Consider the following 23,874-nt stretch of genomic DNA (forward strand, 5'->3'; position numbering starts at 1 on the left):
CTCCGGAAGAAACTTGAGCACAAAGCCCCTCTGTTAGAGCAGCACACTAACCCCTGTGTGTCCCTCTCACATGAGCACAGGGACTGGAACGGGCCTCCTCCTGTTCCCTTTTTCACCCTCCTCCCACCTTTCCCAGAGGGAGATCCTGTTCACACCAAAGAAAGCCAAGAACATTTAGTTCAGCAGCAAGAACAGGTGGCAGCACCAATAAGGAACAAAAACTGGTATTCTTCCAGTCAGTGAGCTCTACAGCAGGGAGGGAGAAAGGGTAGAGACCAAAACCCTCTGGGGTCCTTGATGGTTCCATTTCAACAAGCAAAGAAAACCCACCTTTGAGGTTTCTCTCTGATCTTCTCAGGGTGAAACCAGAGGTCTTCCTTTTCATTCTCAGGAAAGGCAATTACTGTTTGTCTGTTAACTACTTTCTTGGATGCAGTACAAAAGCAACAAGACTCTAATGACTAAAAGCAGGTGATTTCACCACCCAGCTCTCTTGGATCAAATAGCAAACAATTCTATACACATGAACACATAATTGTTTGGATTAGTAAGAACCATGTAAATACAACAAAAGTGTCATAAAGACAGAAAATCTCTGTGCTTTGACAGCTACTAATGCAGCTGTTGCCTCAGTTTTTTCCACTGAAACACAGACTCTTGTCTTGAGGCGGGGAACAGCTGTTTATTTCTCTCTTGAGATTTCTTAATTTCACATCTAAAAGAAGTCACAAGTAGAGAAGGTGGGGATTTAGGAGAAAGGCTATGACTAATTTTGGCACTTTATGCATCCAAACTCATTGGAAAGCGCCCCAGTCGGCAGTCTAACCCATCACTGAGGGCGAACCAACAATATCTTCTGCTAAGGCACGACACACTTTCCACCTTGCCACCAACTGAACTCTTAGGGTTTCTTTCTGTATCTGAGCTTCCCATGTCATCTTTTTGTTTCTCGTGATTATCCCTTTGTATACACCACCTGGAAATCACAGAACTTAAATTTGGCCAACCTATCCTGTTGGTAAACTCTGGAAGTAAGATAAAGGATTTAAGGACCACTGACTTCCAGAAAAGAAAAACCTCACTGTTTTTTCATGTTTAAAAGATTACTGAAAGTTCTCTTTTAAAGGGAGGGGACGAGGGCAAGGGGATGGAGTATGAAGATTTACTCTTGGGCAATAAAAAAGAATCTCTAACATTTAATTGTAGAAAATCTCAAACATGCAAGAGTAAACAGACCAACATAATAACCTCCTAACTACATCTTCCAGTTGGAACAATTATGCATCCATGGCCAATCTCAGCACTTGCTCCATTCTTAGATCATTTTGAAGCATATTGCCAAGCATTTTTCATCTTTCAGAGGCTCTCTCTTAAAAAGAGAATTTTTTATTTAAAACAGAACAATACCATTACCACATCCCCAGAAAAGATAAAAATAATTGCTTTATACCGTCAGTCACCTAGTCAACTTAACAGAAACATGATCTAACTTTGAAAAGGCAAAGAATAGCTGGGTAGTTTCTCACTTAGGATTCTCTAAACTTACACATAAAAACAGCTACCTGCTGGGCTTCCTGATTAGAAAAGCATCCATATGTCCTACATCAGTCTCTTTAACATAAACTTGGTTATCTCTACCAAATCTCCTCTGAGGTTCAAGGGTTTATTAGCATCCATTCATAACTCAGTACCTTGAATATACAGTTGTGAGGCTAATTAGCACCATAAACTACCTACTACACTCATTCCTGCTACTGATACAAAACAGATCTCAAAGGGAAAAGCCAGATAGAAACACCAATACTGGACCCAGCACGGTAGTTTAGGGGCTAAAGTCCTCGCCTTACACACGTCAGGATCCCATATAGATGCTGGTTCTAATCCCAGAGGCCCACTTCACATCCAGCTCCCTGCTTGTGGTCTGGGAAAGCAGTTGAGGATGGCCTAAGGCCTTGGGACCCTGCACCCGCATGGGAGACCTGGAGGAAGTTCCTGGCTCCTGGCTTCAGATCGGCACAGCATCACCTATTTAAGTTACTTGGGGAGTGAATCATCAGACGGAAGATCTTTCTCTCTGTCTCTCCTCCTCTCTGTATATCTGACTTTGCAATAAAAATAAATAAATCTTTAAAAAAAAAAAAAAGACTAAAGGCTAGGGCTCAGCAAGTTGGTATAGCAAGCTAATCCTCTACCTGCAGAGCCAGCATCCCATACAGGCACAGGTTAGAGTCACGGCTCCTCCACTTCCAATCTAGCTCCCTGCTAATGACCTAGAAAAGCAGCAATGGATAGCCCAAACCCTTGGGCCCCTGCACCCAAGTAGGAGACCCAGAAGAAGTTCCTGGCTGCCAACTCCAGGTTCTATCCAGTTTTAGCCATCATAACCATTTGGACAGTGAACTAGTCAACGGAGGATCTCTGCCTGTCTGTCTCCCTCTGTAAGTCTAATTTTCAAGTTAAAAAACAAACAAATAAATCTTTAAAAGGAAAAATTAAGGATTAAAGGACCAAATACATGTGTTCATATCCATAGGTAACCAAAGTAAAGAAATTAAAACTCAAGTAGATAGCATCTGAATTACATATGAAGAAATGCTTACTTATGTGGCAGCTATTCATTACTATGGAAAGTTTCTCAGGGTCATACAGACATCTAATATCCTGCTTCAATAATTCAGAATAGTGGCATTATTACTCTCTGATACCAGCCATGACTAAAGGACAATGAAGAATTTCCCACTTCTACAATCTACAAGATTGGGTTACTTATGAAGGGACGTTAATTCCTAACTTCACTACAATTCTTGCGCTTTTATTTCAGTAATGCCACAAGGTCAAAAGATATTAAAGGTTGTATCCCCTGAACTCTCAAATTTCATCCAAATTAGCAAAGTGGTCTCTCAGCAGAGCATACACCATCCTGTTCCTTGGTAACAGTTGTACTATTTTCCAGATACAGACATTCCAGAACATTCTACAAATAAAAAGCTACTTCTTACCCACCCGCCCATCCCCTACCCAGCATGATTCCCTGGCTTTTAAACCTTCTACTAGCGTTCTCAAAAAGAAAAATCACTAATTGAGATTTGTCGAGTTTAATCAATCAATACAACATTCTTTTTTTCTTATAACAAAAAACACTCTGTCCCACATCCTGGCACTGCAAAGCCTCCAGTACAATCCCTGGAAGGAGAACAAAATCTTTGTAGCATACTAAGTACAGAGGACGGATTTCCTCCCTGAACAGAGATAAATAAATAAGCCAACACCAAAGTAAGGTTATACCCAGGGGTCTTGGAGTATGACAGCAGCTTCAATATGACTAATAAATAAGAGGTCTGGGCTGCAGTCATGACAATTACAGTCAAGAAAAAAGAATATTTTAGTGATACTACATGGGAAAAAATTGGGGGTTTCTAGGGAGCAGAGTAATTAGCTCACAAACTTCCTTTACTTGCTAAGTCAGAGTTGAGAGGCACATAGTTCAAAGTAAGTAAAACACACCAACTCAAATTCTTTTTAATGAAAGCCATCATTGGTAACTTGCATGCAAGGTTCTGAAGCAGAAGTTAAACTTAACATCAAATTAAAAAAAAAAAAGCAGCACATTTGGTGGGACCAAAAAAGTGCATAATCATTAACATTTTGTAGAAATGACCAAAGAAATTATAAAGTACTTCATAAAACATAGATGATAGTGAAGATGACTCAGCACAGGAATAGTGACAGATGTTCATGGAAGAGAAAGAAAAAAGCTACTGGAGACATGAACCAAAAGGTGTTCACATAAGGCCAATGCCAAGTGCACAGGACTTGTTACAAGGTAAAGTGCACAACTGTAGAAAGAACAATGATGCACACTGACCTTAGTCTGACAAGGAAGCGCAAACCCCTCCTTTAAACTCAGCTTGAGTTCCAGGGTCCCTGTGTGAGCTGGCTCAGTCCTGGCTGTCTACAAGCATTAGATGAGTAAACTCTGTCTCTTTGCCTTTTCAAAGGAAATGAAAATTAATTAAAAGTAAGAAGAAATTAGACTTTACAGAATTGGCAAGAAATTTTTAAGTTTGATGTTATAAAAACACCAAACATATGGAGCCAGCACAGTGGTGAAGAGGGTAATCTTTCTCCTTGTGGTGCTGGCATCACATATGGCACCAGTTCATGTCCTAGCCACGCCAATGCTATTGCAATGTAAAATAGAGAGAGAGAGAAAGAAAAACAGAAAGAGAGAGAGAGAGGAAGGAAGGAAGGAAGGAAGGAAGGAAGGAAGGAAGGAAGGAAGGAAGGAAGGAAGGAAGGAAGGAAGGAAGGGAGGAAAAAAACCAAACTTAGCAACTGGGGCCAGTGCAGTAGCTCAACAGGCCAATCCTCTGCCTTGCAGTGCCAACATTCCACATGGGGACTGGTACAAGTCCCATCTGCTCCTCTTTTGATTTAGTACCCTGGACCTAGGAAAGCAGCAGAGGATACCTCAGCTCCTTGGACCACTGCATCCATGTGGGAAACTTGAAAAAAAGCTCTTGGATCCTGTTAGCACCCAAGCCAGTGTGGCCACTTAGGCAGGGAGCCAGCAGATGGAAGACCTCTTTCTTTCCTCTTTAAAAGTTTGCCTTTCAAATAAATATAAATAAATCTAAAAATAATAATAAAAATAAAAAACCTTAGCATTAAACAATGTAAACAGATCATGAAGAGCCCACCAACTCCTCTATTTTTAAATGGCAAGCAATGAGAAAAATTGGATTCAAATATACAGATCACACCCACACTAGAAATACCACAAACTAACGTGCACCTGACCTGTAGGACAGCAAGCAGCTGTTTTGCTGACAGAACCCCAGGCCTTCACTCTTCCTTCATCAACCTCCCATCATCAAACCTGCCTCTTAACACCACACATACCATCTCACCCTTCTCTGATCCAGTGAGACAGAAAGGTGTCATTATCAGATCTACAAACAAACCCAAGATCAAAGGTCACAAACGAACTCTCTTTTCAAGAATGAGATATCATAACAGAAAAAAGCAAATGAAAGGAAATAAGTAAGTATGAAAAACTGAGTAACTAAAACCTAACAACAGTTAAAGAGTGCATCAGCCCAGGACAGTAAGGTCTAGGCACGGTGCTGGGCACTGCGAGGAAATCCAAGAGAGAATATCCAAGCATGGCATATTCAGTCATGCTAAATATTGTTAAAGTCAAACAGTATTTTTAAAATGTCATGAAGAAGGTAACTTTCTGAAGTTGAGTTCTGTGAGGTGGATGTGGTTTGGAAAAACACAGAAAACACTCTGAGGTGAACGGCATGTGAAATGTCTGGGAGGCAGGCATAGCAAGTGTACCATCTGCTATCATAGTGAGATGGAAAGTGCCTAAGGAAGGGAAGGAGAGGAAAAGGAGTGTGACATTAGGTCTTAAAATATCTATAATCATGCCTTTTTAAAGTGATTTAAGAGGCAACTGGGAGTCACTTCAAGGTCATAAGAAGATAGTAAGCTTAAAATAGCAACCAAGGGTAGTCTTAGGTTAGAACATAAAAGTAGGAAAATGCTACAGATAGAGAAAATTTAGAAATCTACTCTTCAGACAAAAACAGTGAGCAAAAAGACTTATTCCCAGAAATATCACAGGCCAGAGAGGAAACATACAGTGACACTCTGTGTCCTGGCGTTCAGGCAATTCCTTTTTCCTTATACTTTAGTGTACTTTTTAGATTGAGTGCAATACTTTTCTATGTTATATAACAACAAAAACGCACACAAAACACAAATATAATATGGATGAGTATATGTTTCTATGTTATTTATATAATTACAAAGCAAAATAAATACATACATAAATGTCCATATATGTTCCCAGTTCAAAGAAATGAAAACATGAACAGGAAACTGAACCTGCCCAGTTGATGACATCCTCCTCCTTCCATCCTCCCGAGGGAACTGCTTTCCTGAATTTGATGAAAATCGCTTTTTCTCTAGTTTTATGACAAGAATGAATCTCAAAAAATGTGCTGTTTAGTTTTGCCTGGTTTTGATTTCTATCTAAATAGATTCAATCAAAATTTATGTAACCTTCTGTGACTTGCTTTTTGCCGTTCAATGTGGCTGGGGTTTTTGAGATTACAGTGAACTAAGATTTGTAACTGGAGGTCATTCAGCTTTACTACTACCTAATATTATACTATGAAAAGAAAACCATAATTTAAAAATCCATTCTACTGTAGCTGGTATGAGTTATTGACATATTTCACTAATCACATGAAAAAAGAAATGACTGATTTCAACATTCTTAATATTTTCTAGTGTAGAATATATGAAGACATTTTCTGCAATACATATCTGGGAGTGAAACCACTGGCTGGCAGCTGATGTTCAATCTTACTAAAGACTCAAAAACTTTCTCTGGGCCAGGTGTGATGGCTCAATTGGCTAATCCCTCCACACAAGCTCCAGCACTGCATACTGGCGCCAGTTCAAATCCCAGCTGCCCCACTTCCCATCCAGCTCCCTGCTTGTGGCCTGGAAGCACAAGTCGAGGAAGGTCCAAAGCCTTGGGACTCCACACCCATGTGGGAGACCCAGAAAAAGCTCCTGGCTCCTGGTTTTAGATTGGCTCAGCTCCAGCCATTACAGCCACTTGGGGAGTGAATCAGCAGATAGAAGATCTTTCTCTGTTTCTCCTTCTCTCTGTAAATCTGTCTTTCCAATACAAATAAATAAATCTTAAAAAAAAAAAAAGGTATGATTAAAAGGAACAAAAGAAAAAACAACCGATTTCCTCAAATTGGATATATTCAAAAGAATTTTTTTCCTAAGTAATAATATCAACCTGCATTTCAAATAGCAGTGGATGTAAGCACCCTCTATCCTACCTTGCAGGCAACAATTACATGAGTATTTTAAATTTCTGCCAATCTGAAAGGTTAATTACACTTTTTGAATTACTAATGCCAAGAAGCACATTATATATGCTTGGGGTTCACTGGATATTCTATTCTCAGAAATGCCTATATATATCCTTGTCCACTTATCTTCTATTTTTACTAATTTATTCAACTTCACTTTTACTTGAAAGACAGAAAGAGAGATGAGATTTTCCAACACTGCTTCATTCTCCCAAACAACTGCAAAGGCAGGGGCCAGGGCAGGTCGAAGTAGGAACCACGAACACCACCCAGGTTTCCCACAAGAGTGGCAGGAACCCAAGAATCTGAATGCTCATCTGTCTCCCTCTTGGGCGCAGATAAGCAGGAAGCAGAATGCACGTGCAGTAGCTGGGGATGAACCCAGAACTCTGATATGGAATGCAGAGGACCCAAGCACTGACTCACCCCACAGCAGCATCCCCACAGAGCTGGCCGTCATCCATCTCCTATCTATCCTTTATTGGAGCTCTAAATTGAATACTAATCCTTTGTGGATTTATATATTGCAGGTATTTTCTCGCAGTTTGTACCCTTGTCTCTATTTTATGGGGCCTTCTGGTAAACAGACATCCTTAAACTTTCTACAATAAAATTTCTATTCATTTTTTAAAAACATTTATTGATTTTTATTGCAAACTCAGATACACAGAAAGGAGGCGAGACAGAGAGGAAAATCCTCTGTCCGATGATTAACTCCCCAAGTGAGCGCAATGGCCAGTGCTGCACCAATTCGAAGCCGGGAGCCAGTTCTTCTGGGTCTCCCATGTGGGTGCAGTGTCCCAAGGCCTTAGGCTGTCCTTGACTGCTTTCCCAGACCACAAGCAGGGAGCCGGATGGGAAGCAGAGATGCCGGGATTAGATCCAGTGCCTATATGTGATCCCGGTTCATTCAAGGTGAGGACCCCAGCTGCTAGGCCATCACGCCAGGCCCACATTTTTTCTAAAAGATTTACAGAGTCACAGAGAAATCTTCCATCTTGCTGGCTCACTTTCCAGTCACAATAGCTAGAGCTGAAGTGATCCAAAGCCAGGAGCCAGAAGCTTTTTCCAGGTCTCCCACGTAGGTAAAGGGGTAGTCTCCATTGGCTTCTCAGGCTATTAACAGGGAGCTGGGTCAGAAGTGGAACAGCCAGGACTCGAATCAGCACCCTTTGGGATGTCAGTGTTTCCGACGGAGGTTTAGTCTGCTATGTTACCATGTAGGCCACAAGAAAAAAAAAAACTCATTTTTAACCTTGTACATTTGTTTTACTTACTTACTTTCATTTTATTTAAAAGAGAAAGAGAACAAGAGGTTCTTCCACTCACTGGTTCCCTCTCCAGATAACAGCCACAGCTAGGGCTGGAAAAAGCCCAAACCAAGGAGCCTACAAGTGGTTGGCAGGGACTGATCATCTGCTGCCTTCCAGGGTGTGCATTCTCCTAGCTATCCAGAAGACAGCTAGGAATTAAGAGTATTTGTGGGGCCCGGCGCGATGGCGCAGTGGTTAAGGTCCTCGCCTTGCACGCCCGGGATCCCATATGGGCGCCGGTTCTAATCCCGGCGGCCCCGCTTCCCATCCAACTCCCAGCCTGTGGCCCAGGAAAGCAGTTGAGGACGGCCCAAAGCTTTGGGACCCTGCACCCGTGTGGGAGACCCGGAAGAGGCTCCTGGCTTCGGATGGGCATAGCATCGGCCGTTGCGCTCACTTGGGGAGTGAATCATCGGACGGAAGATCTTCCTCTCTGTCTCTCCTCTCTGTATATCCGCCTTTCCAATAAAAAAATAAAAATAAATCTTTAAGAAAAAAAGAAAAAAAAAGAGTAGTTGGGACACAGCTCCTGCTTCAGCCTGTCTGCCAGTTGATGGGAGACATTTGGGCAATGAACCACTGGATGGAAGCTCACTCTCACTCTCTCTGCATGCTAAATAAAATGAAAGGAAATAAAGAAAATAAATCTCAGAAGTAACTTTTCTTATTCTCAAGGAAAAACCTGCCAAGCAGAGCATACATGAATATCAAAACTTAACATGTAGAAACAATGGAAGACTGCACTGTTTAAAAAAGCCAGAGTGGGGCCAGAGCCATTCCAGAGTAGATTGAGCCTCCACCTGTGGTGCTGGGATCCCATACAGGCACCAGTTTGAGTTCTGGGTCTTCTACTTCCAATCCAGCTCCCTGTAAATGTGCCAGGGAAAGCAATAAAAGATGGCCCAAGTGCTTGTGGGCCCTTGTGTCCACATGGGAAACCCTGAAGAAACTCCTGATTCCTAACTTTAGACCAGGTCAGCTCTGCCCATTGAGGCCATCTGGGAAGTGAATCAACAGATTGAAGATCTCTCTGTGTCTCTCCTTCTCTCTATATAAAATCTGCCTTTCAAATAAAAATAAATCTTTTAAAAAAAAACTGGAGAGAGGGTAGTGCTGTCATAGCATAGGAAGCTAATTCTATCTGCAGTACTAGCATCTCATATGCCTGCTGGTTCAAGTTCCAGCTGCCCCACTGCCCTTCCAGAGCCCTGTTAATGTGCTTGGGAAAACAACAGAAGATGGCCCAAGTCCTTAGGCTCTATACCCACAGGGGCAGACCCAGAAGAAGCTCCAGGCTCCTGGCTTCAGCCTGGCACAGCCCTAGCCATTCTGACCATTTGGGAAGTAAACCTGCAGAGAGAAGATTTTCTTTCTCTCTCTCTCTCCCTCCCTCCCTCTCCCCTCCATTCCTCCCTCCCTCCTCCCCCCATCCTCCCCTTGCTACTCTGCCTTTTAAATGTTTCAAAAAAAAAAATGGCAAAATATAAGTCCTCTAATTGAGTAGTAATTTCAGACATAACCATTCACAAAAAAGAACTGTATATATAGATGTAGGCATACATAAGTAGGTTCTTAGTAATATTGTTAATAAAAATCAAGCACCATAAACAATTCAAATGACTACCAGTAAAATGGATAAGAAAAGATTTACACAAAGAAATATCATATAACAATGAAAATGAACAAACTAAACCTACACAAAAAGATGGTTTCATAACCCTATTGTTGAAGCAAAGAAAACACAAATACATAGAGAATGATCTCAGTTAAAAAAAATCACAAACAAGTAATTCTAAAGTTGTTTTAATACTTTATGCATTCTATAAAATAAGAAAGTGATCAGAAACAGTAAGACAACAGTTACCAGGGATGCAGCCTGCCATGTGGATGTCGGTTCAAGTCCCAGCTGCATCACTTCCATCCTAAATCTCTGCTGTATCTGTGAAATCAGTGAAAGATGGCTCAAGTGCCTGTGTCCTTGCTACCCATGTGGGAAACCTGGATGAAGTTCTAGCTCCTGACTTCTGGTTTTGGCTTGGCACACACCTGGCTGATGCAGCCATTTTAGCATCTGAACTTAGTGGGTGGAAGATTTTTTCTCTCTTTCTCTCTGTAAACCTGCCTTTCAAATAAAAACAAATAATCCTTAAAAATGGTGTTTACTCCGAAGACAGGTGATTTAACAGATAAAGAAGGTAAGGTGAATAAAAGGTGCTAGAAACAATTCTATTTTGACCTAAACAGCTACTCCAACAGCCACTTTATGATTAGTCACCATATTGAATTCCTGTAGTGATTTATATAAATGTCTTACAGCCTCCATCAGATTTATTTATATCTACATGTACACATTGTTGCTATGACAAAAGCTTTTTTTCCATTTTATTTTCTGTTTGGTGCTAGTTATAGAAACACAACTAAATCAGATACCTTAATCTTACATGCAACAACCTGCAACTTATAGATTCTTTTCTTAACCAATAGATTTAAGAGAGTTTTAAAAACATAGAGCTGGTGCATTGGAAGTAGGCTAAGCCTACAGCACCAGCATCCCACAGGGGCATCAGTTGAGTTTCAGCTGCTCCATTTCTGATTCCACTCCCTGCTAATGCACCTGGGAAAGCAACAGCAGAAGGCCTAAGCACTTGCAACCCTGCATCCACACAGGAGACTGGCTCCCAGCTTCCAACCAGTACAGCTCTGACTATTGCAACCATCTGGGGAGTGGACCAGAAGATGGAAGAACTGTGATTTTCTCTATAAAACCGCCTTTCAAACAACAAAATCACACCTGCAAATAATCACAATTTTGTTTCTTCGTTCTAATCTTCGTATCATTCCTTTGCATTTCTTGCTTGTTATACTGATTACAATCTAGTTCAATGATACATTACTTTCATATCATATAAAAATATTTTACTATACATTTTTCTTAATTTATTTTACTTTTATTGGAAAGCCAGATATACAGGAAGGAGGAGAGACAGAGAGAAAGATCTTCCATCCATTGATTCACTCCCCAAGTGACCGCAAAGGTCAGAGCTGCATTAATCTGAAGCCAGGAGCCTGGAGCTTCTTCCAGGTCTCCCACGCGGCTACAGGGTCCCAAGGCTTTGGGCCATCCTCCATTGCTTTCTCAGGCCACAATCAGGGAGTTGGATGGGAAATAGGGCTGCAAGGATTAGAATCAGTGACCAAATGGTATCCTGGCACATTCAAGGCAAAGACTTTAGCTGCTAGGCTACTGTGCCGGGCCCTAAAAATATTTTTAAATAGGGCCCAGTGCAGTAGCCTAGTGCCTCGATCCTTGTCTTGTATCCAGTGGGATCCTACACAGGCACTGGTTCATGTCCCAGCTGCTCCATTTCCCATCCAGCTCTGTGTCTGTGGCCTGGGAAAGCAGTAGAGGATGGCCCAAGACCTTGGGATTCTGCACCTGTGTGGCAGACCCCAAAGAAGCCCCTTGCTCCTGGCTTCAGAACAGCTCAGCCCTGTCCAGTGCGGCCACTTGGGGAGTAAATCAGAGGACAGAGGATCTTTCTGTCTGTATCGCCTTCTCTCTATAGATCTGACTTTCCAATGAAAAATAAACCCTTTTAAAAAATATTTTTAAATAGGTGAGACATTCTTAACGTGGACCCACATTCTGATGATTAATTACCTTATACACTCATCTCTCAAGAAATGAAGCTCTCCAGCCTGGATGAAGACATATTTATTAAAACTATCATTCTAATAATCTAAATTTCTCAGTTAATAGAATCAAGGTTAGTGCATCCACACTTTCAAATTAATCCAACTGCATTACAAGTTTATTTCTACTTTTCAAATTAAGTATACAATAATTAAAAGAATGCAAACAATGCCATCTAAAATGTGAAAGTGTATGCAAACTACAGCTTCATTATTTAATGTTTACATAGCACTGAAGGATTGAAAAGCACTTTACAGAGGGGGAAAAAAACAAACCTTTCATACACTTACAACATAACAAAAGAGGCAGGGAAGAAAAACAAATCTCCTTTTAGACATGGAGGTGATGTAATCAGGAAAGTACAGAATTCCAACACATTTCCAGAGTTGTGAAGATTCAAAATAACAGCCTTTGATCTCCTAAGCCCATTTACCTATCCATCACAAGCAAATGCTTCTCTGAAGGCGTTTCAAAATACTTGCTCAGCTCCAGCAAGTTAACAACAATAACAAAAAAGCTTCCCTTTTGCACTGTGTGTCTCAGAATACATCTTGTGAACTCTGCCAGTTGGTTTTCTGTCTCCCTGGCTCATAAGGGTACTGATTGACATTAAAGTACCAATTTGTTCTTCTGGAGAATGAAGCATAATAGTGGGGCAACCAATTCTCCAGAATCTCATCTGGGTCAACGAGCAGCATAGCGCAGCACTGACCAGTCAGAAGCCTAATCAAGGTCAAAGAAGCTCCATTCATGGTACAGGGAAGAGTTTGCAGCTGCAGTACATCTTCACCCAAGGATTACTCCAGGGTTCACCTCTCTCAAACAAGCACTGATCTAGTACCATCTGAATGTCACAAGTCAGACATCCCTTGAACTTGATAACCAAGTGGCCGGGTTACTACTTACTTATCTAAAAGCATATACCATTCAGAAAATCAGGTCACATGTTTCTTTGGATGAACTTTTTCTCCAATGAGCAATGTGAAACATGTTATAATCAACTTGCAATTTAAAATTAATATTGAAACCACTCAATTAATCAATAATTCATACTCTATGTTTTGCTACAAGCTAAACAAAGATGCTTAGGACCCAAGGGGCAAAAATGTCAGAAGACCCACTTATCTCCTAAGGATATCTGTCTATCAGGGACTTAAAATTTCAATTTGAGAGCTGGTATTGTGATTCCAGTTCACAACCTGGTTGCTCCACTTCTGATCCAACACCTTCCCCAAGCCCCAGCTAATAAGCCCAAAGCAGCAGAAGATGGCCCAGCTAACTGGACCCTCCCACTCATGTAGGAGAGCTGGATGAAGTTTCTGCCTTCAGCCTGGCCCAAGACTGGCCGTTGTGACCTTCTAGGGAATGAACCACTGGATGGAAGATCTCTTTCTCTCTCTGACTTTAAGATTATAAATCTTATTTTTAAAAAGAATATTAAATATGGTAATAGGAAAAATGGGGAAATAGAAAAAAATGTAATACTGGCATTACTTAATAGGAACAGTTTATTAGTAAGATTTTTTTAAAAGGCAGGTAGCTCCTTTAAATTATTGATTTCTTATTCTCTCAAAATGACAATTTATAATTAGCTTTTCAGGGAAATAATCAAGGTAAAAAGCACATTTGAGTAAGTATTCTATCATATCAAATGCAACTATAGGGGCAAAAAGGTTAAAAAAAAGACTACCCGGGGCCCGGCGCGGTGGCGCAAGTGGTTAAAGGTCCTCGCCTTGCACGCCCGGGATCCCATATGGGCGCCGGTTCTAATCCCGGCAGCCCCGCTTCCCTTCCAGCTCCCTGCCTGTAGCCTGGGAAAGCAGTCGAGGACGGCCCAAAGCTTTGGGAACCTGCACCCGCGTGGGAGACCCGGAAGAGGCTCCTGGCTTCGGATCGGCATAGTATCGGCCCGTTGTGCTCACTTGGGGAGTGAATCATCGGATGGAAGATCTTCCTCTCTGTCTCTCCTCTCTGTATATCCGCCTTTCCAATGAAAAAATAATAAAAATAAATCTTTAAAAAAAAAAAAAAAAGACTACCTGACCCATGTAGCAATTCATTTTTTGGGTTTTTTAAAAGATTTATTTTTGGGCCAGGCATGGTAGCCTAGCAGCTTAAGTACTTGGCTTGCACATGCCAGGATCCCACATGAGCACCGGTTCTAATCCTGGCTGATCTGCTTCCCATTCAGCTTCCAGCTTGTGACCTGGGAAAGCAGTCAAGGACAGCCCAAGGCCTTTGGACCCTGCACCCGTGTGGGAGACCCCGAAGAGCTCCTGGATCCTGGCTTCAGAATGGCTCAGTTCCAGCCGTGCGGCCACTTGGGGAGTGAATCAGCAGATCGAAAATCTTCCTCTCTGTATATCTGACCTGAACTGGTGCCCATATGGGATGCCGACACATGCAAGGTAAGGATTTAGCCACTGAGCCATCACGCCGGGACCTGCCATGGTAGTAACTCTTTCATAATCAATCATATCCATTTATGCAGTAAACCACAGGCAGATTATTCAGAAATAAATTCTTTAAAATTGCCCCAATTAATCAAATACCCTCAATATTGAGCAACTGAAACTTTAACAGTAGTGAGAAAAGTAATTTGAAGTAATTATAATTTTAACACTAATTTTTTACAATTATTTAAAAATGACTGAATTAAAAGGCAGGGTATCACCAAGAGAGGGAGAGATAAAGAAAAGGCTGCCCAGTTGGGTCTAGGGCAGGCCAAAGCCAGGAGCAAGAAACTCCATTCTTCTCTCCCAAGGATGTGGGCCATCCTCTGCTGCAGAACAGAGTAGCCAGCTCTCCAGCTGGCCCTCTGAAACAGAGCGCTGACTCAGTGGCTTAATGCATTCTACCACACCACCAGTCCCTGAAGCTCTTACCTTGAGAGCACAAAAGATGCAGGAATCTCCCATGCACTTGTGAGTTGTAAGCTGTCTAAAACTACGGCGGAAGATGTCTAAGTGCCACAAGACCTGATGAAAAAGGGAAAGTACTTCATCACTCCAAAAGGAACCATACTGATTTCACATTCAAGAGCTACAGCAACACACGTAACAATTGAAAATAATTCTTTATTCCCGTGAAAAATGTTTACTTCTTTAAAGGGCAGAGTAACAAAGAAGAGAGACGACAGAGAGCTACACAGAACTTCCCTTTGTTGGTTCACTCCCAAAAATCACAACAGCCAGGCATGGATCTCATCAAAGATAGGAGCCAGGAACTCCCTCCTGGATGCCCAAGTGAGTGACAGGGGTCCAAGTACTTGAACCATCTTTTGCTGGCTGCCCAAGCACAGGTACACAAAGCTGAATCAGAAGCAGAGTTAGAAGGAGGAATTCAGCCTGCCTGAGGTTGCAGATGGTGGCTGATATCATTGCACATTACCAGTCCCCAAAAGCCCATTCTAGGACATTAAGATAACCATTTAAAACGGCAGTGGGGAGGGCAAAATATCTAACAATAAAAACAAATATTCCAGGAAAGATTGACTTGAACATAAAGAGAAAGTCACGGCAATGATATGGTATAACAATGATGGAGAAATTCACATCCCATAATGGACTGCCTAGGTTCAATTTTTTTTGTTTTTTAATTGGAAAGGAGGATATACAGAGAAGGAGGGACAGAGAGGAAGATCTTTCATCCAATGATTTACTCCTCAAGCAGCCACAATGGTTGGAGCTGAGCCAATCCAAAGCCTGGAGCTAGGGGTTCATCCGGGTATCCCACATGGGTGCAGAGTCCCAAGGCATTGGGCTATCCTCGACTGCTTTCCCAGGCCACAAGCAGGGAGCTGGATCGGAAGTGGAGCTGCTGGGATTAGAACCGGTGCCCAAATCTAATCATTATCCCAGTTTAATCATGACAAAACATCAGACAAATTCCAACAGAAGGGCAACCTACAAAATGTCTAACCACTTCCCTTCAAAAGTATCAAAAGTTGGGCCAGGCATGGTAGCTTAGCAGTTAAAGTCCTTGTCTGGCACATGCCAGGATCCCATATGGGCACCAGTTCTAATCCCAGCAGCCCCACTTCCCATCCAGCTCCGTTTGTGGCCTGGGAAAGCAGTGGAGGATGGCCCCAAACCACACCCACATGGGACACCTGGAAGAGGTTATGGGCTCCAGGCTTCAGATCGGTGCAACTCCAGATGTTGCAGCTGCTTGGCGAGTGAATCAACGAACAGAAGATCTGTCTCTCCTCTCTGTATATCTTACTTTCTAATAAATGAATTAAAACAAAAAGCATCAAACGTTGTCAGAAACCAGGACATTCTAGACCAAAGCGCAGGTTCAGAAAATAAATTGAAAGCTGGGAGAATTCTAGGACAGAGCAAGACAGCAGATAAAAATTAAAGAAATCTGAATAAATTGTAGACTTCAGCTTAAAAGAGAAAATTACATAATATATCACAGAATTGCCTTGGGAAACTCCTCTTGCTAGAAAAAAAATTAACAGCACAAAATTTAAAAAGCACTAAACAGCCAAGGCAAAACATAATTGCGGAGCATGCGTCTTATCTCTGTCATGAAAAGTTAAAATACATATTATAGTTGGGGACAGCCTGCCACAGTGTTCCACTGGCTAATCCTCACCCTGCAAACATCAGGATCCAATATGGGTGCTAATTCATGTCCCAGTTGCTCCACTTCCCATCCAGCTCACTGCTTGTTGGTAAGATGGCCCAAAGCATTGGGACCCTGGACCCACATGAGAGACCTGGAAGAAGCTCCTGGCTCCTGGCAACAGACGGGCTCAGCTCTGACCATTGTGGCCAGGCAGTGAAACAGTGAGGATCTCCTCTGTCTCTCCTCCTCTATATATTTCTGACTTTCCAACTTAAAAAAAAATTTTTTTAAATAACTGGAAAGCAGAGAACTGAGAGTATGAAATTTTTATTACCTAGAAAAGTTGCAAGATTCTTGTATTATGAATGGGGAAACTCAAATACTATTATCTATGCAAGGTTGGGCTACAAAAGACCTAAAACCAGAATTCAGATCTCATAATCCTCAAGTGCAGTACTATTTACACCAATAGTATTCTCACCTTTTTAAAAAATGACTCATGGTGCCGGTACCATTCCCTAGAGGCTAAAGTCCTTGCCTTGAACACGCCAGGATCCTATATTGATACCTGTTCTAATCCTGGCAGACCTGCTTCCCATCCAGCTCCCTGCTTGTGGCCTGGGAAAGCAGTTGAGGATGGCCCAAAGCCTTGGGACCCTGCACCTGTGTGGGAGATCCAGAAGAGCTCCTGGCTCCTGGCTTCAGATTGGTGTAGCATCGGCCATTGTAGTCACTTGGGGAGCAAATTGTCAGACGAAGATCTTCCTCTCTGATTCTCCTCTCTCTCTCTATCTGATGTTGCAATAAAAATAAATAACTCTTTAAAAATATATACATCTATGACTCAGTGTTTTTAGAGATTTTTTTATTTAGGACCAGCACAGTAGCCTAGTGGCTAAAGTCATCGCCTTGCATGCACCAGAATGCCATATGGGTGCCAGTTCATATCCCAGCTTCTCCACTTTCCTTCTGGCTCCCTGCTTCAGGCCTGGCAAAGCAGTTGAGGATGGCCCAAAGCTTCAGGATCCTACACCCATGCAGGGACCCAGAAGAAACTCCAGACTCTTGGCTTTGACAGGTTCAGCTCCAGCCAGTACAGCCACTTGGGGAGTGAATCAATTAAAAAAAAGTAAAATCTAAAAAATACAGAAGGATTAAGTGGTAACTATTTAAGTTTTTAAAAAAAATTTTAAGATATATTTATTTTTATTGGAAAGGTAGATAAACAGAGAGGAGGAGAGACAGACAGGAAGATCTTCCATCTGCTAATGCAGCCAAGTGGCTGCAATTTCTGGAGCTGAGCCAATCCAAAACCAGGAGCCAGGAGTTTCTTTAGGGTCTCCCATGTGGGTGCAGGGTCTCAGGGCTTTGGGTCATCCTCGACTTGTGTTTCCAGGCCACAAGCAGGGAACTGGATAGGAAGTAGGGCAGTTGGGACATGAACTAACACCCAAATGGGATACCAGTGCATGCAAGGATAACCACTAGGCTACCATATTGGCCCCGGTAAATATGTTTTGTTTTTTTTTTCTTTTTAAAGCCTTTTTAATTTACCTGAAAGACAGCAAAATTACTCAGAGAGAGGGAGTTAGACATATCTTCCATTGCTGGGTCACGCCCCAAAAGACTACACAACCAGGACCTGATCAAGCTGAAGCCAGAAACCTGGAACTCCTTTGGTGTCTCCTTGGTGCTATAGAGACCTAAAGACTTGGTCGTCATCTATTGCTTTCCCAGGCACATCAGCAGCGAGCTGGATTGTAAGTGGAGCAGCTAGAACTCAAACCAGCACTCACACAGGTTGCCGGGCTTGCGAGGTGGCAGCTTAACTCACTGTGTTCACACTGCCCCTAGGAAAGCCCCCACAGACCCCAGCTAATATTTCACCCAAGCATAACTATCTTGGGCAGCAAATTCAATTTACTTATACTCTGAAAAACAGAGACGAGGGAAGAGCGATGCATCCAATATATCAGAGATCTGAATGAGCAGGAACTTCAAAACATTGAGACTATTACCATGGCCAACAACAGCAAAAGGGAACATCTCGGGTAAATAATCACCTTGGGAGAACTGACTTCCCACTGGCTCTGTTCAAATATATGACCAGATACCAGTCATGAGCCAATATACAGGTGGGCACAGGGAGACGAAGTGGACGAAGAAGGGACTGCCTTCAGTGTGCGCGCTGGGAGCCTGAATATTCTGAGAAGAAAACAACTTGCCTGAAAGTCTACACTTCAGGAAAGGATTCTGTTTTATATACTAAAGAAAAGCAAATAGGTAATAATAAGAAACACTGGCTGCAAAAAAAAACCCAGAAGAGACTGTTGAGGGAAGAAGTGATAAGTAGAAAGATCACTGTTCTGCTCACGTGCCTTCCTCTGGACAGGTTAGCAAGTTACTATAATTTCTATTATCATTTTAAACAAATATTTTAGCAATGAGGTAATCAAGATTTAAGACAAAACAGCCTGACTAAAACTCACACCAAGAAAACTTTAAGCAGAAGTTACTGATTTCAAGCCCAGACTGTCAGTTATCATATTTAAAAGTGCTACCAGAAATACAACATGGGCAACCTAACAGTCAAAATTCACCAAAAAGAAAGAAATTGCCCTTACCTGCAGGGCACTGTTGAGGAAGCAGCTGTTTTGCCCGGGCTCATTGCTGAGGCCTTTGCTAGGGGCTATGGAGGTTGAGCTTCGAGGTGCAAACATCCCCTGGACACTCCCACGGCCCCCGGAAAAGTAATTTCTCTTCCAAGACATTGTTCACATTTAGCCTAGAAACACAGAGAGGACCTCACTTCTTTATGGTAGAGCAGTTTCATCTACTAAAGTCCTCAAAGGAAAGGAAATCTTGAATTTTTGTGGATTTATCGCCAAAGATTTCAAGTTTCCAACTTGCCAAGCACCATGTATGAAACTCAAATGGCCCAGGTATCCTCTTAGATTCAGATGACAGACCCGCCTCTCCCTTGTTCCAAACAGTGTCACATGGCGCAGGGTTAATGCACACGGAGAAACTGGCAGTGTCAACTCCTTCAGGCTCTCTTCCGTTGCCTCCAGAAGTCCTGGCGAAATGGACGTAACCCTCAACTCCACCAGTCTCCAGGATCAGAGTATGATTCGCTCTTCAGGCTTGTTTATAAGGCTTCTTATGGACTGGAGAGTTTTCCAACTAAAAGGAGAGGCAGTTAGATAAACAGGAATCCAACAGAACCCTCCTTGTCCCAACATTCTCTGAAACAAAAATTCAAGTTCTAAGCAACTGACCAAGATTCCACGAGGACAAGAAGCTGGTTTAGATTATCTAGGGTTTTTGTTGATGCTCTTCTTCACAATGTGTGCCAAATCCTAGCGTCCCATCCAGATCTTCGGAAAGTTTCTTCTCCTTTCTTCTGAGACTAGAATAGCAAGCCGTGCCGGAGAGCTTTAACAGAAAGAAAAAATCAAAAGCTTGCGTCATTTAATGACTCGCCTGGCTTTGCACTGTTCTGCCAAGATCAACGTTGCCTCACCTCTCGTATAAACTTGAAACCTTGGTAAACAATGCCAAAAAAGAAAAAAAAAATACCAAACAACAATAACAAAACAAATTAAAGGAGAGAGAGAGAGAGAAAAAAAAGTGTAACTTTACTTTCATAGGAAACTACTATAACTTTTTTGAAAAAGAAGGAACTTGATTGGGAGAGAAAAACCAAGTAGAAACTTTCCAGAAGCAGGCTAACAAAAAGTATATAAACAACAACAAAGATCACCAAGTAAAATAGAAAACAAAGTAGGAATTGAAAGTTTCTTTGGGAAGTTGCTGGGTAAAATACCTTGCTAAAAGGGTTTTCCATACATATAGTTACCAAAATCTGCTTCAAAATGGGATGAGCAAATAAAGCAGACTGGACTCCATTCTGAGTAACAGATGTTCCAGAGAAAACCCACAGTGAGTAAACCATACATCTGCAACATCCAATCCCAAAGAATTCAATCTTCTCCTACCTTGTTGATTTCTGTCTGAGAATCAGGGAGATAATTTGGAATACAAGTCATTAATTCTTAAATTATATCCACAGGATTCACAACCAGAGGTCATCCACTGACCAACTGAACTTTCCCACTGAATCAAATGCCAGTGAGGCAACAGTGAGCAATTTCAGACAAGCATTTTCCCTCCTAAGAAATTATTCAAGTCCAGCTTGAACATTTCCTAGAAGACTCACACATCTACACTAGGAAAAAAATTAGAATTGTGTGCTACATTTGTTTTTCTAAAAGTTCTTCAATTCTCTCTTCCTTCTCACTATCATATTCATCATAAGGCAAAAATGCTGTGACAACTGTCTCATTCTCTGAAAGAACACCCAGCATTATCCACGGCATGTCCAACGGAAACACTGAGGCACAGAAACAATAAACGTTACACAAGACTGTTTTGCCTAGTCTTTATAATCTTTATAAACTACATGTCACAAAGTATTTGATTATACACTGCACTGTCATAGCATTCACTATGTTTATATTACTCTCTATTTGTTTTATAAGGTATCAGTCATAAATCCTAAATCTGGCTATATGAAAGGAAACACTAATTAGTGTCAGCTATATTAAACACTATATTTACATGCCGTGTTTCATCTTTATAATGTCCCATTAGTTAAGTATTAATAGTTCAATTGTACATAAGAGTAAAGTGAGACTTAAAGACACTAACTTGCCCAACACAAAACCAACCTCAAACAGAACTGTTTGACCAATACACATAGATTTAAAGATGTATTTCATTGTACTATCCCAAAAGTTCCTATCACAATACTAGTCATAGGATGCACTCAATAAATACTATCTGATGATTAACATAGTATAAGAAGGAAACCCACACCACCCACAGAGACTCAAAGACCCTCACCTGTCTTTACACACCCTGGCACACACCCTGCTCAAGCCGCTAAGCAACTTCCAACAAGCTATGCAACATTCCTTTAGCTGAGAGCTGCAAAGGAATGACAAGTACCAAGCCTCCACTTCGCTCTCAGCCAAAGGACTTGGCAGGCAGGTGAGGTTTCCAGTATCCACATTAGGAGCTTACTGAAACTCAGTCTGCCCTATGACACACACAGCTGAGCACAGCGAGCAAAAGGAAAGAAAAAACAAGTCAGTCACAGATTCTAAAACTCTGAATGGCATCTTTCATTACGCCGGGTAAGATAATAAGTTCTCACACTTGTTCTAGGTGTGTCAGAAACTATAAGGGAGAGCCCAAAAGAACAAAGGCGAGAGAAGCAACAAATGGTGAGAAGGACTACTGATGACACAAGCATTTCACTCAACTTAGAGCTCCAGCAACAAACAACATAACCTTCCTCCAGTGTCCATCTATATGGCATCAACATCATTTTTAAAAGATTTCTATTTTTTAAACTTTTTTTTCATTGAAAAGTCAGATATAGATAGAGGAAGAGAGACAGCAAGATCTTCCATCCAATGATTCACTCCCCAAGTGGCTACAATGGCCAGAAGTGTGCCAATCTGAAGCCAGAAGCCAGGAGGCTCTTCCGGGTCTCCCACACACATGCAGGGTTCCAAGGCTTTGGGTCTTTCTTGACTGCTTTCCCAGACCACAAGCAGGAGGTTGGATGGGAAGTGGGGGAGCCAGGATTAGAACTGGTGCCCATATGGGATCCTGGCACATGCAAGGTGAAGACTTTAGCCACTAGGCTACAACGCCAGGCCCAACATTTTTTTTTTAAGAAAAAGAATTCCTTAGATAATATTGAGGATTTCACATATAAAAACATGTCTGCAATTTATTCTCAAGCGGTTCAAAAGAACATGTGTGTGTGTGTGTGTTCTACTTGTATCTGTCCACCTGAATATATGACAAATACCTTTAAGAGTTTATGAAGGCCTGGCATTGTTGAGTACTGGGTAAAGCCACAACCTGATAAGCCAGTGTCTCTTCTGGGTGCCAGTTCATATCCCAGTTGCTGTACCTCCAATTCAGCACCTGTTAATGCACTGGGGAAAGCAGCAGCAGATGAGCCCCTGCTGCCAAGGTGTGAGACCCCAAAGAAGTTCCCGACTCCTGCCGTCAGAAAGGCCTAAACTGGCCACTGCAGCCATCTGGGGAGCAAACTAGCAAATGAAAGATTCTCTCTTGCTCATTCTCTCTCTCTCTCTCTTATAATTATCTCCTTAAATAAAAACCAATCTAAAAAAAAGAAAAGATAAATTTTATGTTGGGGATCTTAGAGTACAAGAAGTTATAAGGCACTATAAGTTTTTTAATTGTACAAAAAGAATAAATAACCTCACAAAGCACAAGTGATATATCAGTACAAATTAACCAAACACTGGGAGAAAGATTGCAATTTCACATCTATTATTTTTTTTAAAGATTTATTTTATTTTTATTGGAAAGGCAGATATACAGAGAGGAGAGACAGAGAGGAAGATCTTCCGTCCGATGATTCACTCCCCAAGTGACCGCAACGGCCGATACTATGCCGATCCAAAGCCAGGAGCCTCTTCCGGGTCTCCCATGCAGGTGCAGGGTCCCAAAGCTTTGGGTAGTCCTCGACTGCTTTCCCAGGCCACAGGCAGGGAGCTGGAAGGGAAGCGGGGCTTGCACGCTTCCCTTGCACGCCCGGGATCCCATGTGGGCGCCGGTTCTAATCCCAGCGGCCCCGTTTCTTGGAGTACAGAAGGGGTTTTCTCCCACCCCATTTGAAAAAAACAGAGAATCGATGCATGTCAGAAGCTGACTGTGTTACATTCAAATTCATGTAATTATTATGAAGTCTCACAGGGTTTTACCAGTTTTCTCTTTTAAAATTTCTTTAATTTTAAGTCAGACAGAGAGAAAAAGAAATCTTTCAACCTCTGGTTCACTCCCCAAACAGCTGCAACAGTGAAAGCTAAGCAAGTCTTAAGTCAGGAACTCAGATCTCTAGTCTGGTCTCCCAGGTGGGTGCCCAGGAGCAATCACTCGGGCCATCGTCTGCTGCTTCCCAGGTATGCATCAGCGGGAAACCGGAACCGGATGTGAAGCTATAACTCATATCCAGGTTCTCGGACATGAGATGCAGGCTTGAGAGTAACCAGGAGGGCATTTTAACTGTTTCAGCAAACATCCTATCCCTAGCATTTTTTAAAAAATACACCCCCACACCCACATAATTTTTTTAAATTTTTATTGGAAAGTCAGATATACAGAGAGGAGAGGCAGAGAGGAACATCTTCCATCCACTGGTTCACTCCCCAAGCAGCCGCAATGGCCAGACCTACGCCGATGTGAAGCCAGGGGCCAGGAGCCTCTTCCAAGTCTCCCACGTGGGTACAGGGTCCCAAGGCTTTGAGCCTTCCTCAACTGCTTTCTCAGGCCACAAGCA

At 42.0% G+C, this 23,874-nt stretch overlaps 1 protein-coding gene across 1 annotated transcript in view; it reads right to left on the minus strand.

Moving 5' to 3' along the window:
• USP54 (ubiquitin specific peptidase 54) overlaps positions 1–23,874 on the minus strand; it is a 109,416-nt gene that overhangs the window by 44,360 nt on the left and 41,182 nt on the right. Inside the window, exons 2-4 of the mRNA XM_040975953.1 lie at positions 19,766–19,922; positions 19,112–19,670; positions 14,798–14,890 (exon numbers count right to left, since the gene is read on the minus strand). Of these exons, the coding sequence (XP_040831887.1) occupies positions 14,798–14,890; positions 19,112–19,258 (240 nt within the window). The 5' untranslated portion in view covers positions 19,259–19,670; positions 19,766–19,922. The remainder of the gene's footprint in view (positions 1–14,797; positions 14,891–19,111; positions 19,671–19,765; positions 19,923–23,874) is intronic.

Source organism: Ochotona curzoniae, unplaced genomic scaffold (assembly GCF_017591425.1).
Source record: "Ochotona curzoniae isolate NIBS_2020 unplaced genomic scaffold, NIBS_Ocur_1.0 contig_2692, whole genome shotgun sequence".
Lineage (NCBI taxonomy): Eukaryota > Metazoa > Chordata > Mammalia > Lagomorpha > Ochotonidae > Ochotona > Ochotona curzoniae.